This window comes from Beauveria bassiana (assembly GCF_000280675.1).
Source record: "Beauveria bassiana ARSEF 2860 unplaced genomic scaffold BBA_S00015, whole genome shotgun sequence".
NCBI lineage: Eukaryota > Fungi > Ascomycota > Sordariomycetes > Hypocreales > Cordycipitaceae > Beauveria > Beauveria bassiana.
Window position 1 is genome coordinate 426,455 of NW_007930850.1, and position 19,931 is coordinate 446,385.

General features: G+C 55.5%; 8 protein-coding genes across 8 annotated transcripts; 4 read left to right on the forward strand and 4 right to left on the reverse strand.

Annotated features, from left to right (window-relative positions):
- Positions 1-122: 122 nt before the first annotated feature.
- Positions 123-1,265, forward strand: BBA_05716 (rRNA processing protein; the record flags this gene model as incomplete). Its single annotated transcript, XM_008600813.1, has 2 exons — positions 123-605; positions 675-1,265. 2 exons carry the CDS (start codon positions 123-125, stop codon positions 1,263-1,265), a joined length of 1,074 nt encoding a protein of 357 aa, XP_008599035.1.
- A 287-nt stretch (positions 1,266-1,552) lies between these two features.
- Positions 1,553-2,359, reverse strand: BBA_05717 (uncharacterized protein; the record flags this gene model as incomplete). The annotated part of the gene is made up of 2 exons (XM_008600814.1): positions 1,553-1,939; positions 1,994-2,359. The coding sequence occupies 2 exons, from the start codon at positions 2,357-2,359 to the stop codon at positions 1,553-1,555; spliced, it is 753 nt and encodes a 250-aa protein (XP_008599036.1).
- A 734-nt stretch (positions 2,360-3,093) lies between these two features.
- On the forward strand, positions 3,094-3,921 carry BBA_05718 (cytochrome c; the record flags this gene model as incomplete). Its single annotated transcript, XM_008600815.1, has 3 exons — positions 3,094-3,103; positions 3,551-3,836; positions 3,897-3,921. 3 exons carry the CDS (start codon positions 3,094-3,096, stop codon positions 3,919-3,921), a joined length of 321 nt encoding a protein of 106 aa, XP_008599037.1.
- Positions 3,922-4,817: 896 nt separating this feature from the next.
- Positions 4,818-7,019, reverse strand: BBA_05719 (ATPase protein; the record flags this gene model as incomplete). The annotated part of the gene is made up of 1 exon (XM_008600816.1): positions 4,818-7,019. The coding sequence occupies one exon, from the start codon at positions 7,017-7,019 to the stop codon at positions 4,818-4,820; it is 2,202 nt and encodes a 733-aa protein (XP_008599038.1).
- A 745-nt stretch (positions 7,020-7,764) lies between these two features.
- BBA_05720 (tetracenomycin polyketide synthesis O-methyltransferase) lies at positions 7,765-8,661 on the reverse strand (the record flags this gene model as incomplete). The annotated part of the gene is made up of 1 exon (XM_008600817.1): positions 7,765-8,661. The coding sequence occupies one exon, from the start codon at positions 8,659-8,661 to the stop codon at positions 7,765-7,767; it is 897 nt and encodes a 298-aa protein (XP_008599039.1).
- Positions 8,662-11,113: 2,452 nt separating this feature from the next.
- BBA_05721 (ferric reductase transmembrane component 4) lies at positions 11,114-13,384 on the forward strand (the record flags this gene model as incomplete). Its single annotated transcript, XM_008600818.1, has 1 exon — positions 11,114-13,384. One exon carries the CDS (start codon positions 11,114-11,116, stop codon positions 13,382-13,384), a length of 2,271 nt encoding a protein of 756 aa, XP_008599040.1.
- A 773-nt stretch (positions 13,385-14,157) lies between these two features.
- On the forward strand, positions 14,158-14,866 carry BBA_05722 (Snf7 family protein; the record flags this gene model as incomplete). The annotated part of the gene is made up of 2 exons (XM_008600819.1): positions 14,158-14,195; positions 14,281-14,866. 2 exons carry the CDS (start codon positions 14,158-14,160, stop codon positions 14,864-14,866), a joined length of 624 nt encoding a protein of 207 aa, XP_008599041.1.
- Positions 14,867-15,108: 242 nt separating this feature from the next.
- Positions 15,109-17,121, reverse strand: BBA_05723 (fructosamine-3-kinase; the record flags this gene model as incomplete). Its single annotated transcript, XM_008600820.1, has 4 exons — positions 15,109-15,205; positions 15,276-15,999; positions 16,100-16,273; positions 16,875-17,121. The coding sequence occupies 4 exons, from the start codon at positions 17,119-17,121 to the stop codon at positions 15,109-15,111; spliced, it is 1,242 nt and encodes a 413-aa protein (XP_008599042.1).
- Between the last annotated feature and the right edge of the window lie 2,810 nt (positions 17,122-19,931).

The window sequence follows — 19,931 nt, forward strand, 5'->3', positions numbered from 1 at the left end:
GGGAAGACTTCTCCGCGTCCGATAGCCCAGCGAGTTTTAATTATTTTGCTCAAAACCAATTGCCAGCTCACAAAAAGAAGATAAAGGAGCAAAACAACACAACCAGCATCGACCCGCCCACCATGGCGACGCAGCAAGCGCTCTTCTCCCCGGCCGAGCTCGCCTACTTGCGCAGCTCCCTGTCCCTGCACCCACCCATCCGCCCCGACGGCCGAGGCCCGCGACAGTTTCGCCCGCTGACAGCCGAGACGGGCGTGCTGCCGGGCACGCACGGCAGCGCGCGCGTCTGCCTAGCCGACGGCACCGAGGCGATTGTGGGAGTCAAGGCAGAGATGGAGCGGACTGTGGAGGGACGTGCCGGCGCCGAGGACCGGCTGGAAGAGGTCGAGACGCAGCGCGCGGGGGACGAGGCCGAGGCGCGCGAGAGGACGCGCCAGGGACGCGAGGGCTGGCTGGAGATGACGGTGGAGATACCAGGCCAGAGGGACGACGAAGCGTCGACGGTGTTTCTGGCCGAGATGCTGAGGGAGGCGCTGCTCGCGGACGGCGAGTTTGCGGGCAAGCTGTGGATCAACAGACGCTTTCACTGGCGGCTGTATCTGGATGTGAGTTTTACCGCCTTTGTCTACCCCCGACGTGGTTTGATTTATTTTTGTGACTGACTGATGTCGCAGGTTTTGCTGATATCACCGCCGCTGTCGTACCCGCTCCCATTGCTGTCTCTGACTACACATCTCGCGCTGCTATCGACGCGCCTTCCGCGGCTCAGATCGGAAGGCGACGAGGACCCCATGTTTGACGACGATTGGGACGCGTCCACATTCTTATACCCGCGCGACGGTGACGACGCCCGCCGCCGCAGCACCGCGGCTTCGCGGCCGCCGATTACACTGCTCGTCGTCGCCATTGGGGACAATGTCATCTTTGACCCTTCGAGGGAGGAGCTCGCTGTCGCGGACACGGCGCTTGCCGTGTCTGTCGCCGAATCGCAGGGGACGACGCGAGGGGGGAGGGAGCTGCGGCTGCTGTCGATGCGGACAGTCGACCCCCCGAGCAGGCTGACGCCGCCGGGCGTGCCACACGCGCCGACGCCTGCGCAGCAGCAGCAGCAGCGGCAGACGGGGGAGACGCCGGCGGGGGTGTGGAAGGCACCGCTGGGGGGGACAAAGTTTGGCGTTGTGGATGCGATACTGCAGGCAGTGCTGGAAAAGGGCGGCGTGGCGGACGATGTGCTGGACGGGCTGGAGGGTGTAGAGTTGGCGTAAGAAGTGGGTGTGGAAAAGGACGAATGGATGGCTTGTAGGCATATACGACTTTGCTTCAGCGTTGAATATAAATGAATACTTATTGAGCATCATACGAGTTGGCGCGGTGAAGATGGACGAGATGAGTGGAAAACGCATTGTTAAGAAACCAGCCTAAACCGCCCTTAACTCTAGAAAGACTGATTTACAGCTGGGAAGACAAATGCGCGTAGGTGAATGCCAATGAACCGCTGTTATGAGAGAGTATATGCTACACATTTTACGTATGACAAACTTTCAGCCTTTGCTTAAAAGATGCCAAACCACTTCTTGCGCTTCCCCACCTCCTCGGCCGGCTTCTCCGGCATCTCTTTGCCCAGCGCCGCGGCCTCAATCTCGGCGTCGGAGCGCTGGTCGCCCTTGCCAAAGACCATGCCGACGGGGTCTCTGGGCTCGATGCCGTGCATCTTCATGTAGTAGCGGCGCTTGGCGACGTCGTCGAGGTGGCGGGTGCGGTGCTCGCCGGCCTTGAGGGCCTTGTCCTTTTCGTGCGACAGAATGACCTCTTTCCAGGCGGCGAAGAAGTAGGCCGGGTCGGAGAAGAGCGCCGACGTCGGAGGGACGAGATCCTTGTAGGGCGAGTTGTAGGCGTAGTTCATGAAGAAGGTGTAGATGCCCATGGCGAGGAGGGTGCCCTGCGGGAGGTGTCAGTAGTCAGAACGAGCGCTGATGAAGGGAATGAATCGCACCATGGTGATGCAAGTGTGCAGCATCTTGCTGTGCCAGAACCAGTGCTGCCACGAGCCCTTTGGTGCCATTGTGCCCGGGTAGCTACGCTGGCTCTGCGCTTGCACCTCGGCCTCGCTCAGCGGTGGGCTGTAGTGCCGGGGCAGCGGTGCCTTGCTCCTGAGGCGAGAGCCGTGCGAGGGGGGATTGAACCGAGCGGGCTTCTCGAGGACAATGGGCTTGCCGTCGGCGTTTGTCGAAGAGGCGGCGTAGTAGCGCACGTTGATAGACTGCGTGACGAGCGAGGGCGGCGCGCCGACGAGGCCCCGCCAGAGAGGGCTCTGAAGTGGCAGCAAGAAGCGCGGGATGACGCTCCTGGAGACGGCCATGATGCGGTTGTGCGGGTTGGGACGCGATGCAGGGCCCCTCGTTTCGATGACGGGCAAGAGAAAAGACGATGCTATCGCGAAAGATGGATAGCTCGGGGAAAGGAAATTCCCTTTCCAGAGCGGGTTGCCGCGCTAAGCCAGATTGTGCTCGGGAGGTGAGGGCAATTATGGAGATGGTAATAAGGCCAGTTCTGTAAAGAAGCAGTCCAGAAGCTTTGTGTCCAATTGAATGGTACAGTCATCAGTCCGGGGGAAAGTCACCGACAGTCCTTCGATTTTTTCAACGGGTCACGCTGCTGTAGTCATCGACGGGTAAATTCGGGATGGAATTTGCTCGGCGTTGATGAGCCTGGATCCACCACCAATACGTCCTGCGTAATAGTCGAGCGCTGATTGGTTTAGAGCCGCCCCCATTCGCCCCCGGCGTGCCCGCCACAGGTGGCTCAGTCCACTGTAGTGCCAGCGCTACAGCGCATTTCCAGCGCTCGTACAGCGTGCAGGGGCCCAAGGCTAGCATGCTTTTGTCGGGCATGCTGTCATGAACTATTTTTTCTCAATCCTGTTTCCCTTTTCCCTCCCCTTCCTCTCTTCCAACCACAACGACCTAATAACCAATCCAAGTCTTGACGCCACCCAAAGAAGACTACCCTCACAAGGTTCTTTTTTGGATTCTTCAATAGCACGCTTTAACTTACGACTCTTTACGTCTTCTTTCTTCTACACATTTCATCACAATGGCTGGTGGTAAGTGACGCTCTTTCTCTCCTGTCGACCCATCCCCGTTGTCTCCGTCGGCCCCGCGAAGCGGTAGTTAGAAGGTGCCTGGAAGGGCAAGAGGATGTTGGTCGATGTCTCTTTGGACTGCTCAGCGCGCAACTGGCTTGCGATGAACAAACTCTTCAGAGTCGAGCAAAATGTCGCATGCGTCGGCTCTCCTAGCCGAGGCTCGCAAACCTTGCGCGCGGCAACAAAGGAAAAGCTGGCAAGCAGTCCTGCGCCATTTACGATTGACGATTGAGAGTCGCTTCATCTCCGGAGTACATGCCTACGCTACCGACAAGCATTGCCCTTGCGCGACGACGCGCGTTTGCGCTACAGCAGCCCAACGCTCAGCCGCCCAATGGCCGTTACACGACAGGAACTTGCACTCAGCGATCAATTGAACTAGACGGCTAACAAAACATGTCCCAGGCGACGCTAAGAAGGGTGCCAACCTCTTCAAGACCCGCTGTGCTCAGTGCCACACCGTCGAGAAGGGCGGTGCCAACAAGATCGGCCCTGCTCTGCACGGCCTCTTTGGTCGCAAGACCGGCTCCGTCGAGGGCTACTCCTACACCGACGCTAACAAGGGCAAGGGCATCACCTGGAATGATGATACGCTCTTTGCCTACCTCGAGAACCCCAAGAAGTACATTCCCGGCACCAAGATGGCCTTTGGTGGTCTCAAGAAGGAGAAGGACCGCAAGGACCTGATTGCGTAAGTGACGTCACGAGACTCAACACATGCAGCTTGCATGCTAACAAGGACACCACACAGCTACCTTAAGGAGTCGACCGCTTAAGCGCATGCATATGAACGCTCTGCGAAACCACAGTAATTGTACCAATGATATGAACAAGACTTTGTTATTTCTGATAGACGGATGGGAAAATGCCGGCGATTAGTGTATTATAGACCACTTAGAGGGTTTGCGCCAATACCAGACGACGGCGCGCCCAAAGCTCTAAACAGAAACTCCTCTTTTTGCGAGCTTGCTCGCGTAATTTCACAGCTAAGATTGAATTAGAATGTGAAAGTGTGTCAGTAAGGGTACTCGTCCTGATGTTTTGCAGAATATGATTAGTTTTCCATCTTCAGCTGGTTCTCTTATACACGTTTGGATCGAGGCCAACTCCAAAGTATGTCTCTGGCGTTTTTCGTCTTTTTACTAAATTTACTGTTCGACATCTGCGTCCTCGAGATGACGTTTTATCGGGCGTATCGTCGCATTTGTCCACTGGCCAGTTCCATCTGCGCCGACTCAACTTCTGCTACACGACTCGAGTACCTAAGATCGCCAGGCCCGTCTACAGAAATAAACTACCTCTTGTCACGATTTCTACTTCAAAGGTAGAAATCAAGAAGCTCAGACATGAAACTAGGTATCGATTATGAAGAAAAAGATCCTAGATAGTTTATTTCAAATCTGATAGAGTATCTCTTTTTTTAGGCCTGCAGAGACTTAAGTCTTTGCCCTTCGCGAGACGAGGTCGTGCCCAAAGCACTACTCACAATCAACTTGGTATCAAACGTTATTTACACGCCACCAGCCAACTTTGCCCTCATCTTCTTAACACCTCTCTCTGGATTGGCCACAATCGGCCTGCAGGATAGAGGAAGTCAAATCGTGGCTTCAGCAAAAAAAAAAAAAAAAAAGGTCGTGCCAATGGCAATACTCAAATTCACGGGATATCAATACTACACGCCACCAGCCAATTTTGCCCTTAACTTTCTATACACCTCTGGCTTGGTCACGCTCGGCCGCGTGATCCTGAGCGCGGCCTCCCAGTCATGATCGCTAATTTCCCCCATGGGCGCGCTGTCGCCCGCCTGCAAGTAACGGGTAATGGCAAACTCGGCCGCGTGCTCGTGCAGGCCGCTCAGATCCGCGCCGGAAAAGCCCTCGCACCGCTCATCTCGCGCGATGCGGTCGAGCCGCGCAAACTCGGCGTCGGTCGCGCCAACGTGCCGCGTGCGGTAGATGGCGAGGAGGATATCGACGCGCTCGGCGGCGGTGGGAAGATCGAGGAACAGCTGTTTGCTGAGACGGCCGGGCCGGAGCATAGCGTCGTCAATCATGTCGGGCCGGTTGGTGGTGCCGATGACGTAAACGCCGTCGCGGCCGCGAGCGCCATCGAGCTCGGTGAGGAGAGCGTTGACAACACGGGTGCCGGCTTCCGAGGCGCCGCCGCCGTCGCGGCGCGGCGCGATGGAGTCGAACTCGTCAAAAAATAAAATGCAGGGGGTGGAGGAGCGGGCGCGGGAAAAGAGCTCGCGGACGGCGCGCTCCGACTCGCCGACGTACTTGTTGAGCAGCTCAGGCCCGTTGATGAGGATGAAGCTGGCTTGGGCCTCGTTGGCGACGGCCTGGGCAACGAGCGTCTTGCCGCAGCCGGGCGGGCCCCAGAGGAGGCAGCCGCCGGCGCGCGTCAGGCCATAGTGGGCGTAGAGCGCTGGGTTGGCTATAGGACCGACGATGGAGAGCTGCAGCTGGGCGCGGACGGAGGCGAGGCCGCCAACCTGGTCCCAGGTGACGTCGGGAACGGCAGTGAAGCCTTCCTTGCGGAGCATAGGCACGTAGTCGTCGAGGGCGGCGGCAAAGTCGGCGAGTGTGAGCGGTAAGCTGTCCCGCGTGACGGCGATGCTGTCATCGTTGTCATCTTGGTCGTCGTAGATGGTCTTGTCGGGATTGGGGTAGTAGGTGGAGCGGGAACGGCCAGCGGCGTTGCGCACGGCGTGCCGCACAACCTGGGCAATGTCTCCCCCGACGAAGCCGTCCATCTTCTTGGCGAGGCTGGCGAAATCCAGCTGGTCGTCTACGGCTCGCTGGTCGATGACGGCGCGCAAAATGTCCTCGCGCTGTTTGATGTTGGGTACGGATAGCTGTAGACGCACGTCGAACCAGCCCCCCGTAAGCAGCGTCATGTTGACGTCTGCCTCGCGCGCCGCCGTCGCGATGCAAACAACATGCGCCTTTTGCGCCTTGACGCGCCCCATCTGCCTCTTGAACAGGGACAGCGCGCGCAGATGCTGCTGCTCATTCTGCGATGCGTCGCTCGTCTTGGGCAGGAAGTGCTCGATATGCTCCACATAGAGTATGGATGGCGCTGACGCGAGCGCAGCGTCGAACGCTTCGGTGAGGCTCTTGTCAATGCGCTCGGGTTCATCAAAGCACCGCGTCATGTTGATGAGGGCGATACCCATATGTGCGGCAAAAGAGCGGATGTAGGACGACTTGCCGACGCCCGAGGGGCCGGTGAGGAGGATACCGAGGAGACGCTCGTCGCTCGGGTCATAGCATTGCGGCACCACGAGCAGATTTTCCAAGTCAAACAACAGGCTGTTGTATGCTTTCCCGAGACCCCCCAATATTGGACGGTCAACATGTGATTCGACATCGAAGAGTGGACCTCGAGGTTGTTTCTTTTGTAGCTTGCTGTGATCGGCCGGCTTGCTCTCTGTGAGCTCTTTCGGTGTCGACACTGCGCTCCTCTCGTCACCTTGCGCCGCATCTACCCTTCGCTTCTTCTTGGCTGGCTGCTCGCCATTGATCGTCGCTGCCGGCATCGTCGCCGGCTCAACATTCCAATGCCTCGTCATCTGCCGGTTCAGCAGAAATCGCTCGTCGCTCTTGTCGTTGGGATCGTCTACATCAATTGCCGCCTCTGAATCATCGCTCTCGTCGGCCGCCTCCTCCTGCTTGCGCACGTCGAGGACTCTAAACAGCGCATCCTCGAGCGGACGCTTTTTTTGCCGGCTGAGGCTCGAGTTGGACGTCTTGACGGCCGTATAGGCGGCGCCGACCGTCTTGAAGAGCTTGCCGTCGTTGCTGTTTTGCTCGAGCCGCTTGATTACCTGGTAGACGTCGAGGTCAAGCCGGTTGCGCAAAGGGGGCGGCATGAGTTAAACGCGGCCGATGTCTAATTCGTTGCTGGAGGAGGGTCTGGCTTCGCTGGCGCGTCTCATGATACACTTAATGTGTGGTTAGATGCGAAATTGTATTCCCAAAAAGGCAATATTAAAGATTTTATGTCGTTGCATGATATCCTTAGATAAGAGATATCAGAGTGGGTCGCTGTGTGGACCCTGTAGGTAGTTGACTGCTTGACAGATGGCAGGCAGGTATAGCAGAGTTGAAAAAAATCACTGATTTCACGAAAGTAGAAGTCGGACTTGAGTGACATTAGGTCATAATTTTAATCAATCACGTAGCCCGTGTTAGGTGACTGACATCGCCAACGAAAGTCAATCGGGCTGTCGATCGCGCCCGTACCGGCGGCGCCGCGGCGCAGCTTGATGAAAGTCGTTCTTCACTGGCAAGTCTCAAAAGCTCGGTGGCAGTTTCCTCCGCGGGTATGTACACCACGAGAACTAGGTAGGTATGGCCGTCTAGAATCTGATTGAGTTCTGACTATGCACGCACTTTGACTCGTCACAAGACTTCCAAGCTGGAATTTCGAGAAAATCTTGATGCTATTCTCATGCTGGCCATCTCTATCCGGGAGACACCATAGCTGCCAGGTCCATTGTACCTTTTTTGCCGCCAATTGGGTCGGCTTTCAATGTCGAGGCTTCATTTCTGAACCACATTCTTGATGGGTGGATTTTGCACATTGTCTTGCATTTCGATACCCACATTGTCCTTCTACATCTCAAAGACCATCCAGCGGTTCATAGTCCCAGCATACGGAATCCAAGACACCAACCACAGAGCCAAGCGCGGCCAAAAGCCCAACAACTTGACGGCTGGATTATCCGTAACCGTGTATGCCTTTACAAGCTGCAGTCTCTTATCCAGCTTCAGCACGTCTGCGGGACTGCCAGCCGCGTAGCCAACATGCACGTCGAAGCTCCCCGGCCGGCGAACCGTCCGTCTCTGCAATGCCGCATACAACGGCGAGAGGGCATCAAACACAATCTCCCCACCACACGGCGCAAAGCGGTCGACGAGTCTCTGCACAAGCGCTTCGGCGTCTGCGACGCTCAGATACATGAGTAAGCCCTCCATGATGACGAGCGTTGGGCGGTCGGCGCCGAGGTCCTCAAGCCACTCGGTTGTTGTCACATCCGCCGCCACCATATTGTACGCATATTTGCCGCCTCCACCAGCGACCGCAGGCGGCTCAGGCAGAACGGCGGTCATGCGGCGCCGGGCGTCAATGACGTCGGGCAGGTCGAGGTCGATCCAGCGCACATCAACCCCGCACTTTTCGCGCAGGCGCAGCGCGCGGGCATCCAAGCCGCACGCGAGATGCACGACAGCGACGGGCGCGTCCCGGTGCCGCGTCAGAAAGGCAGATGTGACTTCGTCGATGGTGCGGGTGCGCATGCGCAGCAGAGTGATGGGGACTGGGAGCCCGGACGGGGTGCGCAGTCGCGGGCCGAAGTGGTCAAGCACAGCGACGGCCCAACGGTCGGCGAGGAGGGGTCGCGGGTGGTAAAAGTCCAGGTACTTGGCGCGGAGCGTGATAAGGAGCGTCTCCTGCACGCCGGTGAGGGCAATGGGTGTGTCTGCTGGGAGGTTGCTTGGGTTGGCGGCCATGGCTGCTATGCGATCGCGTTCGGTAGGTTTTTGGTTTTTCTGCTGTTGAATTCGCTGTCTATGTTTCTAATGAGGTTTGCTAGACTCTCTATATATGCAGATGAGTAAGTAATAGTTATTGGCAGCAATTGTCTATGCATCTTATGCAGCTATAGCCTGCCTCCTGCATAAAATGATGCAGGCAGAGCTGACTCTGAGAGTAAACGTCAAACATTTTTTTTTGGAAATCAAGTGATACCATGTCGGCGAAGATTTAAGCGAACCCGAAGAGCTGTCTCTCTTTATCGAGTGAGTAAAAGCCTTCGAGAGGACAGATCCATGCAAGAGCAGGCCGTCACGACAGCAACAGCAGCAGCAAAAGCACAGGACAGTCAGTCATTGGCCGATTCCACGCTGAAAGCAATGGTCCGACGTTTGGACTTGACATAAATCAACTCGCCACATGATAATTGAAAACCTTGGGGGCGAGTCGTGGGCGGACCCCGTCTTTCCTTGCCCAGCGTGGCATGATTTGACCTCGACACAGGATCACATGTTGCCAGCCTCGCACGACCCGAATGCGGAATTTCGCAAGGGCAGAATATTTCTGATTGTCGAGCATCGCAGATCTTGAGCAGCTTTCGGACACAACGCGATTGCGCATAGCAAGGAGCCTCGCCGCTGGTTCGAGCAGTTGGAACCGGGCTACTGAGCGGTGGTGGAGACTTGGAGACAGGGCTGGACAAGTTCCGTGGTGTGGAGGGTGGACTCAACTATGGTTGATGGCTGGGTGCGTGCGATTTGTTTGGATAAGTCGGCAGTATGTGGTTGAGGTGGCTATCGTATGAGAAAGAGGGGAAATGGAGGAGAAAACTCTGTTGCGGGATATTGGCAAAAATTGGTCATGCCTTGTCTCGCAGCTAGCTGTCTTGAAGGTTTCTGGAAGCCACCATCGTTGGTCAGCCAAGACAACACATGGAGTACGGGTGGAATCTGTGTGCGAAAGCCCTTTCTTTCTTTTTATGATTTGCTTGGCAAACACGATGTGCCGCAATCTATCTTCCAAGCCCTTGGCATCGTGCTTGGCCTCAGGCACGCCACACATGGTTGCATGGCCATCCTTCCCAGACGCACGGGCATGAACAACGGCATGGTAAGTCGAGTCCCGGTCAACCGACTCGACCCGAAGTAGTTCGGCTAACGGGCTTGCACATGTTGATCGAAAAGTTAAAGTGCCTTTTTCGTTTTTTTCTTCCTTTTTTCTTCATGCAAGCTAGTTCTGTGGCCCTTGGGCTTACTGAGAGAAGTTGGCCGCTGCAGGGAAAAGAAGCGGGCCTACATACTAATTCCATCTTATCAATCGAATCAGTGACCCACTCTCACCACAACTTTCCTCGGTTCTCTCGTGTTTTTTCTCTACCCACACGGGACATATTGACAGAGTTTTCTTTCAACACTGGCGCTATTGCAAAGCAGGGGGTCTAGACCCTCTGCCGATATCCGACTGCTCTTACTCGAATTTCCCGTCAAGTTTTGCGCAACATAAACTTAGTGTCAAGCCACGTGGTTCGAGTATCACAACTATTCGAGCAAACAATAAGACGACTTGCACAGCATAACATGTCACATGCATAGGGCCAGTACACAGAGTTGCCGACTTATAGGCCAGTGACTGGCAGACTTTGGGAAAAAAAAATTTGGTCATGAGAGTTAATATAAGCAAATCTAGAGGCACCAACACAAGGCTGGTGTGGAGAGAGAGGGGACCCTTGAGCGCACTGGCGCAAGTTTGGGGCTGCCCCATGGAAGCTGAACGATGGTCCGACGTTCTCGGACCACGGAAAACGGGGGCATGCTCTCCACCACCAGCGCCGACTTGTCAATTCAAGTGCCGGCGTCGTAACTAGTTAATGGCAACGTCTGAGAAGGGCAACACTTGCCGTGCCGGCAACGAAGTCAGGGCAGACACTCGCCAGAATGAGAGGGAGAATAGAGGGGACTGCGTATCGGGCCCGGACCGTTGAGCTGAACGAAAAAGACTCGCCTTGCTCCAAGATATCCGGGTCAGTGAAAGGGCGGGCCCAGCTGGCTGGGACCGTGAGATTTTAATGGCGAACCAATATCAGATAAGAATGGTGACGATCCCCTATTGTCGAGAGTGAGTTCACGTTGCACTCGAACAACTATTGTGGTCTCACATTGAGCATTGCATACACTTCTCTCACCGGCGTGTACGCTCAAGAGCAGTGAGGTTCCGAGTCACTGTTGTCGTACTACATACATGTCAAAATTGGCAAACACCTTTGTGTTGTCAACGGTTGAACAGTACTCGACCCCCGCCTCTGTGTAAAGCAAAGCACAACCCGACTGTTCCATTCAAGTGCCTTTTATTCCTCTTCGACTCTCCTTTGACTTCTCATCTGAATCATTACCCAACACCCCTTGTGCTTCTTTCGGTCAAGTCAGCCCTACCATGGCCAGCCGAGCGCGGGTCTCTATCCTCGGCCTCTTGCTGGCGCTCCTCGGCCTCGCCGGCGCCGACGTGACCAGTCCCGGCGCCCACGGCTTTCTCGGTTTCGGCATCTCGCTCTACGAGCCTTACTGCGCCTGGGCCTGCTCTTTTTTGCTCTTTGTGCCGCTCAATTGCACCACGGCCGACCTGGCCATTGTTGTGCCGCGCAACCTACGCCGCCGCCACGAGGATGACGAAGCGGCGGAGCCCGTCTACCCTAGCGGCGACGGCTGGGCCGTCACGACCGAGACGACGCCGACGTGCCTGTCGCGCAACGAGTATTACCTACAGACACTGGCGTACTGCATCAAGTCGCAGTGCAAGACGCTGCACGTCAGCGCGGCGGAGAGGTTCTGGGAGGAGCAGCTGGTGAAGCTGCCAGACGGGAGCGGACCAAAGTCGTACACGGAGGTACTGGAGGGTATTAGGGAGGCGCCGACGCGGCCTTTGAATGCGACAGAAGTGCTCAACTACACGGCGCTGATACCGGAGGAGATGTGGAAGGCGCAGTACGCGGACGTTTACCACGGGGCGAGAAACGAGATCAAGCATTCCCTGTACAGCATCATTCTTCTTGTGACTGGTGCGGGCATCCCAATTGCAGTTTCGCTGTTGCGCTTCCTTCCGTGGCCGGCGACTTGGGTCACCAAGGTGAATGCATACCTCATCGACCCGCCGCTGGTTGGCTCCAAGCACTCGACGCCCATCTGGGGTCTGGGCATCATGCCTACACGCGGCCAGGCGCTCTTCATTCTCCATCTCTGGGTGATGAACGTGGTCCTCTCATGCGTTGGATATGAAAGTGAGCCGGGCAGTGGGGGCGAGACTGCCAGAGCCGAAATCATGAGAGCCGTCGCCAACCGCATGGGCGTCTTGGCGTATGCGAATGTGCCCCTGGTTATTTTATACGCCGGCCGCAACAACTTTTTGCTGTGGCTGACCAACTGGTCGCACTCGACGTTTCTGCTCCTGCATCGATGGATGGCGTTTATCTGCATGATGCATGCGGTCCTGCACAGCTTGGTGTACCTCGAGATTGCGCTGCACACGGAGGGATGGGCGGACGAGTTCACCGAGCCGTACTGGTACTGGGGCTCCGCTGGCACAATTGGATTCGTGATTCTCTGCGTAAAGTCGATCCAGCCGATTCGCCAGCGCATCTATGAGATATTCCTGGCGGCACACATTGTCATCACAGTCTTGGTCATTGTCTGTTCATACAAGCACGTCAATGTCAAGTACACGGACGCATGGGGGTACCAGAACTGGCTGTGGATGGCCTGCGCCATCTGGGGCTTTGATCGTCTTGTGCGCCTCGGGCGCTCGCTGCGTGCTGGCTTCAAGAGGGCATACTTTACGCCGATTGACGAGGATTACTACAGGCTGGACGTTCCGGGCGTCTCGGCGGATGGTCATGTGTACCTTTACTTTCCCACCATCAGCACTTGGCGCTTCTGGGAGAACCATCCATTTTCTGTTGCTGGCGTGACATGTTTGCAAGAGATTGGCTCCACGGCCAGTTCCGAGTTGAGCGGCGAAAAGGGTAAGGAAAAGGAGATTGCCGCAAGTACGATTCCGATCGGGAGCTCTTCGGGAAGCGGATCAGACAGCGAGTCGGTTACTATCCGCAAGGAGTCTGGCATCGCCGTATTTATCCGACGACAGAGCGGCGTGACAGCTCTCGTCGCTAAAAGGGGTCCCTGCGCCAGCGGTATCCCCGTCTTTGTCGAGGGCCCCTACAACCACAAGATGACATTTGTGCAGGAAGACCACCCGGAGCCGAGCCACGACTTCCCCAACCTGCTGTGCATCGCCGGCGGCGTCGGAATCACGGGCGTGCTCCCCGCGCTGGACAGGTTCAACACGGCGGGCGCAGCGGCGCTGGGCACCAAGAAGCTGTACTGGGGCGCGCGAACGTGGCCGCTGGTGCACGAGGTGGAGCGGATGCAGCTGCTACAGGGACGGCCGGCCAGCAAGGAGGGCAGCAGCAGCACCATGTCACAGAGGCGTTGGGGCGACGTGGACGTAAGACTGGCGGTGGGCGAGCGGCTCGATATTCGCAGAATCCTGACCGAGGAGCTGCGGCGGCAACAGGGCGGCACGGTGGTGGTGGTGTGCGGCCCGGCGGGCATGGTGGACCAGGTGCGGTGCGTGGCGTCGGCGCTGGGCAGACACGGTGAGAATGGCAAGGCGGTGGTGATGAAGCTGATGATTGAGAGCTTTACGTGGTAAGCTGATGGTGACGAGACGATGTTGACGGCCGAAGCAAAGTATCTTTATTCGAAGCGTTCTGGAATTTTCGGGATGAAAATAGTATGAGGAGTATCAATTAGACTGTAGGTAGATGCAATGATATGCATTTTCCGCGAGAAGAGCAACAATAGTGCCCGTGGCACGCATTCGGCATTCGTCTCACTGCCTCGTTTAACGCTAGACAAGACGCCATCTGCACTGCTCGATTCGTCGTTCATCGCCGAGTGAACTACTACACGCCTACCCCCATTGGATCACAGATTGACCTGCCATTGCGAATCTGAGGCATCTGAGGTAACAAAGGGCGGGATATCAAGGTCGCGCGTTTCCTGGCATTTTTGGAGCGCATTGCGTGCTTTGAAGCGGTGTGTGTTGGGGGAGCAAACGGTGGAGGATGACAAGTTCTGTCAATGGGTACTGGGCCCTTGTAAATTTCGAAATCGAGGTTGCAATTTCAGGGTTCCCACTAAATGACTTATCTAATACTGCATAACTTCAATAACTACATAGGTAGGTACGAATATTCGCACATAAAGTTGTCAAGTGTCCCAGTGCCAAAGACCCCACCACCCAGGCAGTCATCGGCGGGTCAGCCAGCCGCCTAGTGACGATATCGCGGGGCACATGCGCACCATCTCGATAACGAATATGTTCACGTAACTCTAACCAGACATTACCTACGGCCTCGCAGCCAACGTCAATCCTTCAATCACCGAGGCCCAACCCATCCAGCTCAAAACCTCACAGACATCATGGGCGGCAACACCAGCAAGGTCACCGCCCAGGACAAGTAAGCAAACGCGCCGCCACCCTCCCCCCCCCCGTGTCTGCCCTCGTGCCTGGCTAACCACCGCGCCACTACCCACCCACTCCAGGGCGATTCTCGATCTCAAGATCCAGCGCGACAAGCTGCAGCAGTACCAGCGACGCATCGCCGTCCTCACCGACAAGGAGACGGACGTTGCGCGGCAGATGCTCGCCAAGGGCGACAAGTCGCGGGCGCTGCTCGCGCTGCGGCGCAAAAAATACCAGCAGGGCCTGCTAGCCAAGACAGACGCGCAGCTCGCGCAACTGGAGCAGCTGACGGCGAGCGTCGAGTTTGCGCAGATTCAAAAGGACGTCGTGTTTGGGCTGCAGCAGGGGACGCGGGTGCTGCAGGAGATTCACCGCGAAATGGGCGGCCTTGAGCACGTGGAGAAGCTGATGGGCGAGTCGGCCGACGCCATCGCGTACCAGAACGAGGTGAGCGAGATGCTGGGCGGCCGCATCTCAAACCAGGACGAGGACGAGGTCGAGGACGAGCTGGCAGAGATGGAGGGCCAGATTCGGGGGCGGGCACCCGTCGGCGAGGAGGAGCAGCAGCAGCAGAGGCTGCCAGAGGTGCCGACGGGGAAGCTACCGGAGCGTGTGCCGGACAAGGAGCCGCTACAAGAAACGAGGCAGGCCATGCTGGCAGAGTAACCTGGAGGGGGTTTTCAGTTTCTTCTTCTTTCTCTTTCAACCATCATCGTTATCCTGGTCACGCATACGATTGGGCGTAAATGGTACATATACAGCGCTGCAGTAGATATCCACATACGACGACGGAATCTTTTTGCCATTGTGCTTGGAAACGGGCAAGTACCCGTCGTCATCATCATTATTTAACGGACTCATCTTTTCATAGAATTTTACAAAAAAAAATACGGCATTCCCCGAAGTTTTCAGCCTGCATACTTTGTGATCAGCCTCTTCATAATACCCATAGCGCTGCCGCGATAGCCTCCACCAAACATGGCAAAGTGATTAAGATGATGATAGCTGTTCTCGTTAGCACAAATCCCAAATCCAGGACGGTTTCTGAATCAGAAAGCGAGAAATGGCAACCTACAGCTCGTATAGCGAAACCCGATCCTCCCACTCGTCTTGCGGCTCCGCTTTGGGCACCAGCCTGTGATATTCCTCCCAAAACTCTCTCCCGAACCCGCCAAACATGCGCATGATGCCCAGCTCGTACTCTGCGTGACCGTACACCGCCGACGGGTCATACACGACCTCTTCCACGTCGCCGCCGCCGCCGCCGCCTCGGCTCGCGAAGCGTCCCCGCGCGTGGTTTCCGCTCCACAAGTCTCCGTGCACCACCACCGGCCGCGACGTCGCTCGCGATGCCGCTCCGGTGGTCGTGCTGCCCAGCAGCCGCGGCACCACCCTCTCCGCCACCTTTTCCACCGCGTCCGCCAGCGCCGCGTCCTTTCCGTGATTTTCGGCAGACGCGCGCAAAATGCTGCGCAGACGACGGTTGGCGTAAAAGTCGGGCCACGACGCGCACCAAGTATTGTCCTGCGCCGTGGCGCCGCAACACGTCGGCACAGGGAAGCCAAAGACGGGGCTGTCGTGGCCGGGAGGAATCGGCGCGGGCGTCGTGTGTAGCTGCGCGAGCTTGGCGGCGAGAGACGGCGACGACGAGGACGAGGACGAAGAAGTGCCGAGGAGCTCGAGAAAGTCGGTTACGAGGAAAAAAGTATCCGCGGCGGAGCGCATGGCGCCGTGGGCGTACGCGCGCGGGCAAAAGTTGGGCACGGCGTCGGCAATGGCGTTGAGGGAAGCGTGCTCGCCTACTTTTCTGTGAGCATTTTCCAAAAAAAAAAAATTTATTTTTCATTCCGTTGCTTGCTCGTTGCAAGAACAAGAGCAACAGTTGAAGAGAATTTTTACCCTTAAACATGACTTCCGCGTCAGCGCCGCGTCCCGTCTTGACAAAGTAGTGCGTGGGCTGCCCGTCGGCCGTCGTCGACAGCTTAAAGGTCGAGGCGAAGCCGGAGCCCCCGTGGGAGCGCATCGTGGTGGCGCTGGCATTGAGGCCGAGCGCTTCTAGAATAGCGTTGTCCACTGCGGGTGACATTTTTACATCAGGTCGTTTTTGCTCCTGTTTACTCAATCATGGTTCATGGCATTGTGCCAAGTGTTGGCTACCTCAAAGACGCAGCTAGAGAAGTCCGACTCTGTGACGTCAGGTTTACATACCCCAATTTTAAAAAAGGTGCGACAGAGACAAGCAGCATGAAATGGTGGAGAACAAATTCAAAAAAAGGGCCAAGCAAGTAAAGTTTCATTCGTAATCTAATCTGTGGTATAATATATAAAAATTCTATCCGTCAAGTCCGTAATAGCCGCTTCAAACGCCATGGTCAAATTGCTCAAGTCAGAGTCCGCCCCACATGCCGGCGCCGCTCGTCCGGACTCGTTAGCCGGCAACCTGCAACACGCCGGCACTGGATGCAGGTGGCCTGATCTCGTCAGGGCAGGAACATGACTGAACCTCAGTGGTGCGCTTCTAGAGCTCGTAATTTTGAATGAAAAAGCGGTAAATAAAAAAAATCGATCCTGCTTTTCCTTTGCAGGTCAAAGCAAGTGGGTATAGTAGAGTTGGCGGACATGGTGTGGGTGCATCGAGAGTAGAGCATCTACAGTAGACGCCTCTCAGACGAACACTCAGCTTCCGACTCAATATTTAGCGACGCAGTCTCGGAGCTGAAGCCGTTGTTGTTGCGGGTAGGGTGGTTGTAGGGCCAGTCAGAGCCCTGAGACTTCTTGGGTAGGCCCATCTGCTTGTTGAAGCAGTCCTGGCACCAGCACGTCTGCTGACCGCGCCACGCGGGAGCAGGCGTACAGTGTCGAGCAAACCACGACTTGATACTGGAGCCGGCGGAAGATGACGAAGTTGTAGAGGAAGGCATGGTGGAGCTTGTTGTCTTGTGTGCGTGTGTATTGTGTGTGTGTATTGTGCGTGTATATAAGATGTGTCAATGGTGTATAAGTAGCAAGACGGCTTGTGTGCTAGACTTTGAGAATGTCCAAGTGGGAAACTGTTTTGCGACATCGAGAGGAAATGAGCTCCCTTTATAATAACCATGTAAAACTTATCTCTTGCCCATAGCGTATGTCTTGCGATATGGTCCGAGCTGTGCAGTCAGTCATTGCATTGCGAACACGATAATTTTTAGTGGAGCTCAACTGCCAAGCCAACATGCCGCGGAATCTGGCGACATTCACCGAGCCATCGCCGCTTCAGCTCGGGATACCCATTTGATAGGAAAATTTCACTCACGTATCTCTGGTTGACTTGTTGTCTGCGACTTCATATTTTTGATGCATTCAAGCCGTTAGGGCTATGTTTGGCGTTTCAAAACTCCTAGCTACGCTGTCTCGGGTACGCCAGGCCTTAGATGGCATCGACATGGTGTGCTATGTTAAGGACCAGGGTTCTTCAACGCTTAGCAGTCGGATAAGCATCTACAAAGGGAAAGTGCAACAAAAAAAAACCAGCCACCGAGCAGTGAGCGTGAAAAAGATTTCGCGCTGAAGAGGCCCGTCACCATCCCAACCGAGCAAGTCTCCTTCGAAGGCAACACTGAATCGAAATCCATGTGGCAGATGTGACCAATCGGACGTGACTCGGCGTGGCCGCAGAGCCTCAGGAACAGACAACATGCGCTACGAATAGCACCAGAGCTAACTGTTTGGCCCATAGCGGGCGCTAGAAAACCGTCCGAGGCTGTTGCAGCTATCGTGGCGTCCCAGGTCTGGATAGCGTCTTGACTTTTGTCTGGAGGCACCAATTCGCTGGGCACGATCTGTGCTGTAAAGATCTTGGATATAATAAATCGAGCACTTAGATCGAACAAGAGGTCGTCTCCGCAGTCGTTGTTATATCGTGGTATATATTGGCTAGTTTTCGTCGGGGGTGATTCTGATTCATGCCTCGATGCCCAAAGCCAAGCCTCTCGGTATCCGCTTTCCCGTTCTTTCCGCTATACCCGACTGCCGCCGTGGTCCCACCCTTTGTTGCGAGTTATTATCGACGGATTGGCTGATAAAAATCATACTTGAAAGATTCTTCCATGTTTGCTTCGTAATGACTTATGCAAGGCGGCGGCAAGAGGGAGAAATTGCCGCACGTGCAGAGACACCTCGGACATAATGGGTTAGCCTGCTTTTGCAGGGCTGGGTGTGCAGATCAACGACAAATATCGACAAACTACTCCTGGTCCTCATGTCTTAGCACGAATATCAACGGCGCATCTCAGGGACACACTGATTCTGTCAATGTTCGTCCTGACGCAAAACTTCGCGTTTGCGCGTTCGCACTTAGTGATGGCGGATGATCGCTGACACGTGAACCAATTATCAAAATCAGCTTCATCGCACCTGTTGTTCGACCAGACCCCAATGAATCGAGACATCAAATGAATCATATGAAAGGAATTCCGAGACAAAGCCCAAACTGAACATTTTGATGCACAAGGCAAATGCTACTCGCAGACTGCCGCCAAGACTGGCATGGACGTTTGCCAGCTGGCAGGCGAGGGCCGGCGCTGCCATTCCAAACGCCACCTTGGATAACAACTCCTTTGTGACTTTTTGACAATCACCACCCACCAGCTTAACCTTCACCGCTCAAAATAATATGCATTCTGTAACGCCATTGATCCACCCAACATATATCTGTATCTCACGGCCTCTCCAGCCGTCTTTCGTTGCCTATCTCGTCGTCGGCTTCCGTCCAATAAAGACATATCTGAGACAAAAATTAGCCACCACGTGGCGACCACACCGCTGATTTAGAATACATCACCTACAATGGAAAGTACGCCTGTTTTCCGATCCAAAAGAACAAAGTTGTTAGCGACCAGTCTCGCATGGTTCAGGTTCAAGGCCCTACCTTGAGTCCGGGATCGCCTGCCTCATCTCTAGCGCGACTGATCAGTTGCTCGTACTCGTCTATTGGCATTCTGCGGAAAATGGTCAGTCGTGACTAACCCTATCCGTCTCAGCCGCTGCCTACTTCATTTGTTCTGTGAGAGGATATAGCGAAGCTGTGGCCAAAAGTTCCTTGATATTTTCGCGGTTCGCTCTTCCTATTCTTTCGTCTCGGGGTTCTGTCACGGCATCGTCAGCATGCGGCATGCGACACGCGGCATACGGCAATCACGCGGGCTCGTACCAGTCGGCCAAGCGCTCATCGGCAGCGTGATGAGCTTTGACTCTATGTCAATGAAGCCTGCGCTTTCCATCCACCCCGCCATTTGCAGTGCCGCTCTGGGATTCTTTCGGCGAGACAATGCATTCAAATAACGACTTGACCATTTCGACAAAGCGTGATCTGCACAGCCGCGACACGTTAGCCCAATCCATGCCCTCAAAGCATATGCCAGAAGACTTGCCATAGGTAAGTCTTCCGTTGTCTGATTGCGCGTTTAAATACAGCTCAACAATCTGACACCATCCGCCAGGTTTCGTGACACGATATATGTCCCGCACGTAGCTAGGCCATCTACTTGCGTGCACCCCACCGGCAACCATTTGGCTGTGTACGAGATCAAACGAATTACCCGGAAATGTAAACCTGCACCAGAAGTTAGCCAGACGTTGGAGCAGTCACAACAACTTTTCCATTCGCACCTCGCGTTGAGATCGTCAATTTGAAAATCAAGATTGCGCGGCGGATGCTCCGGCAGCATATGCGGGCTGACATCTATCCCTAACA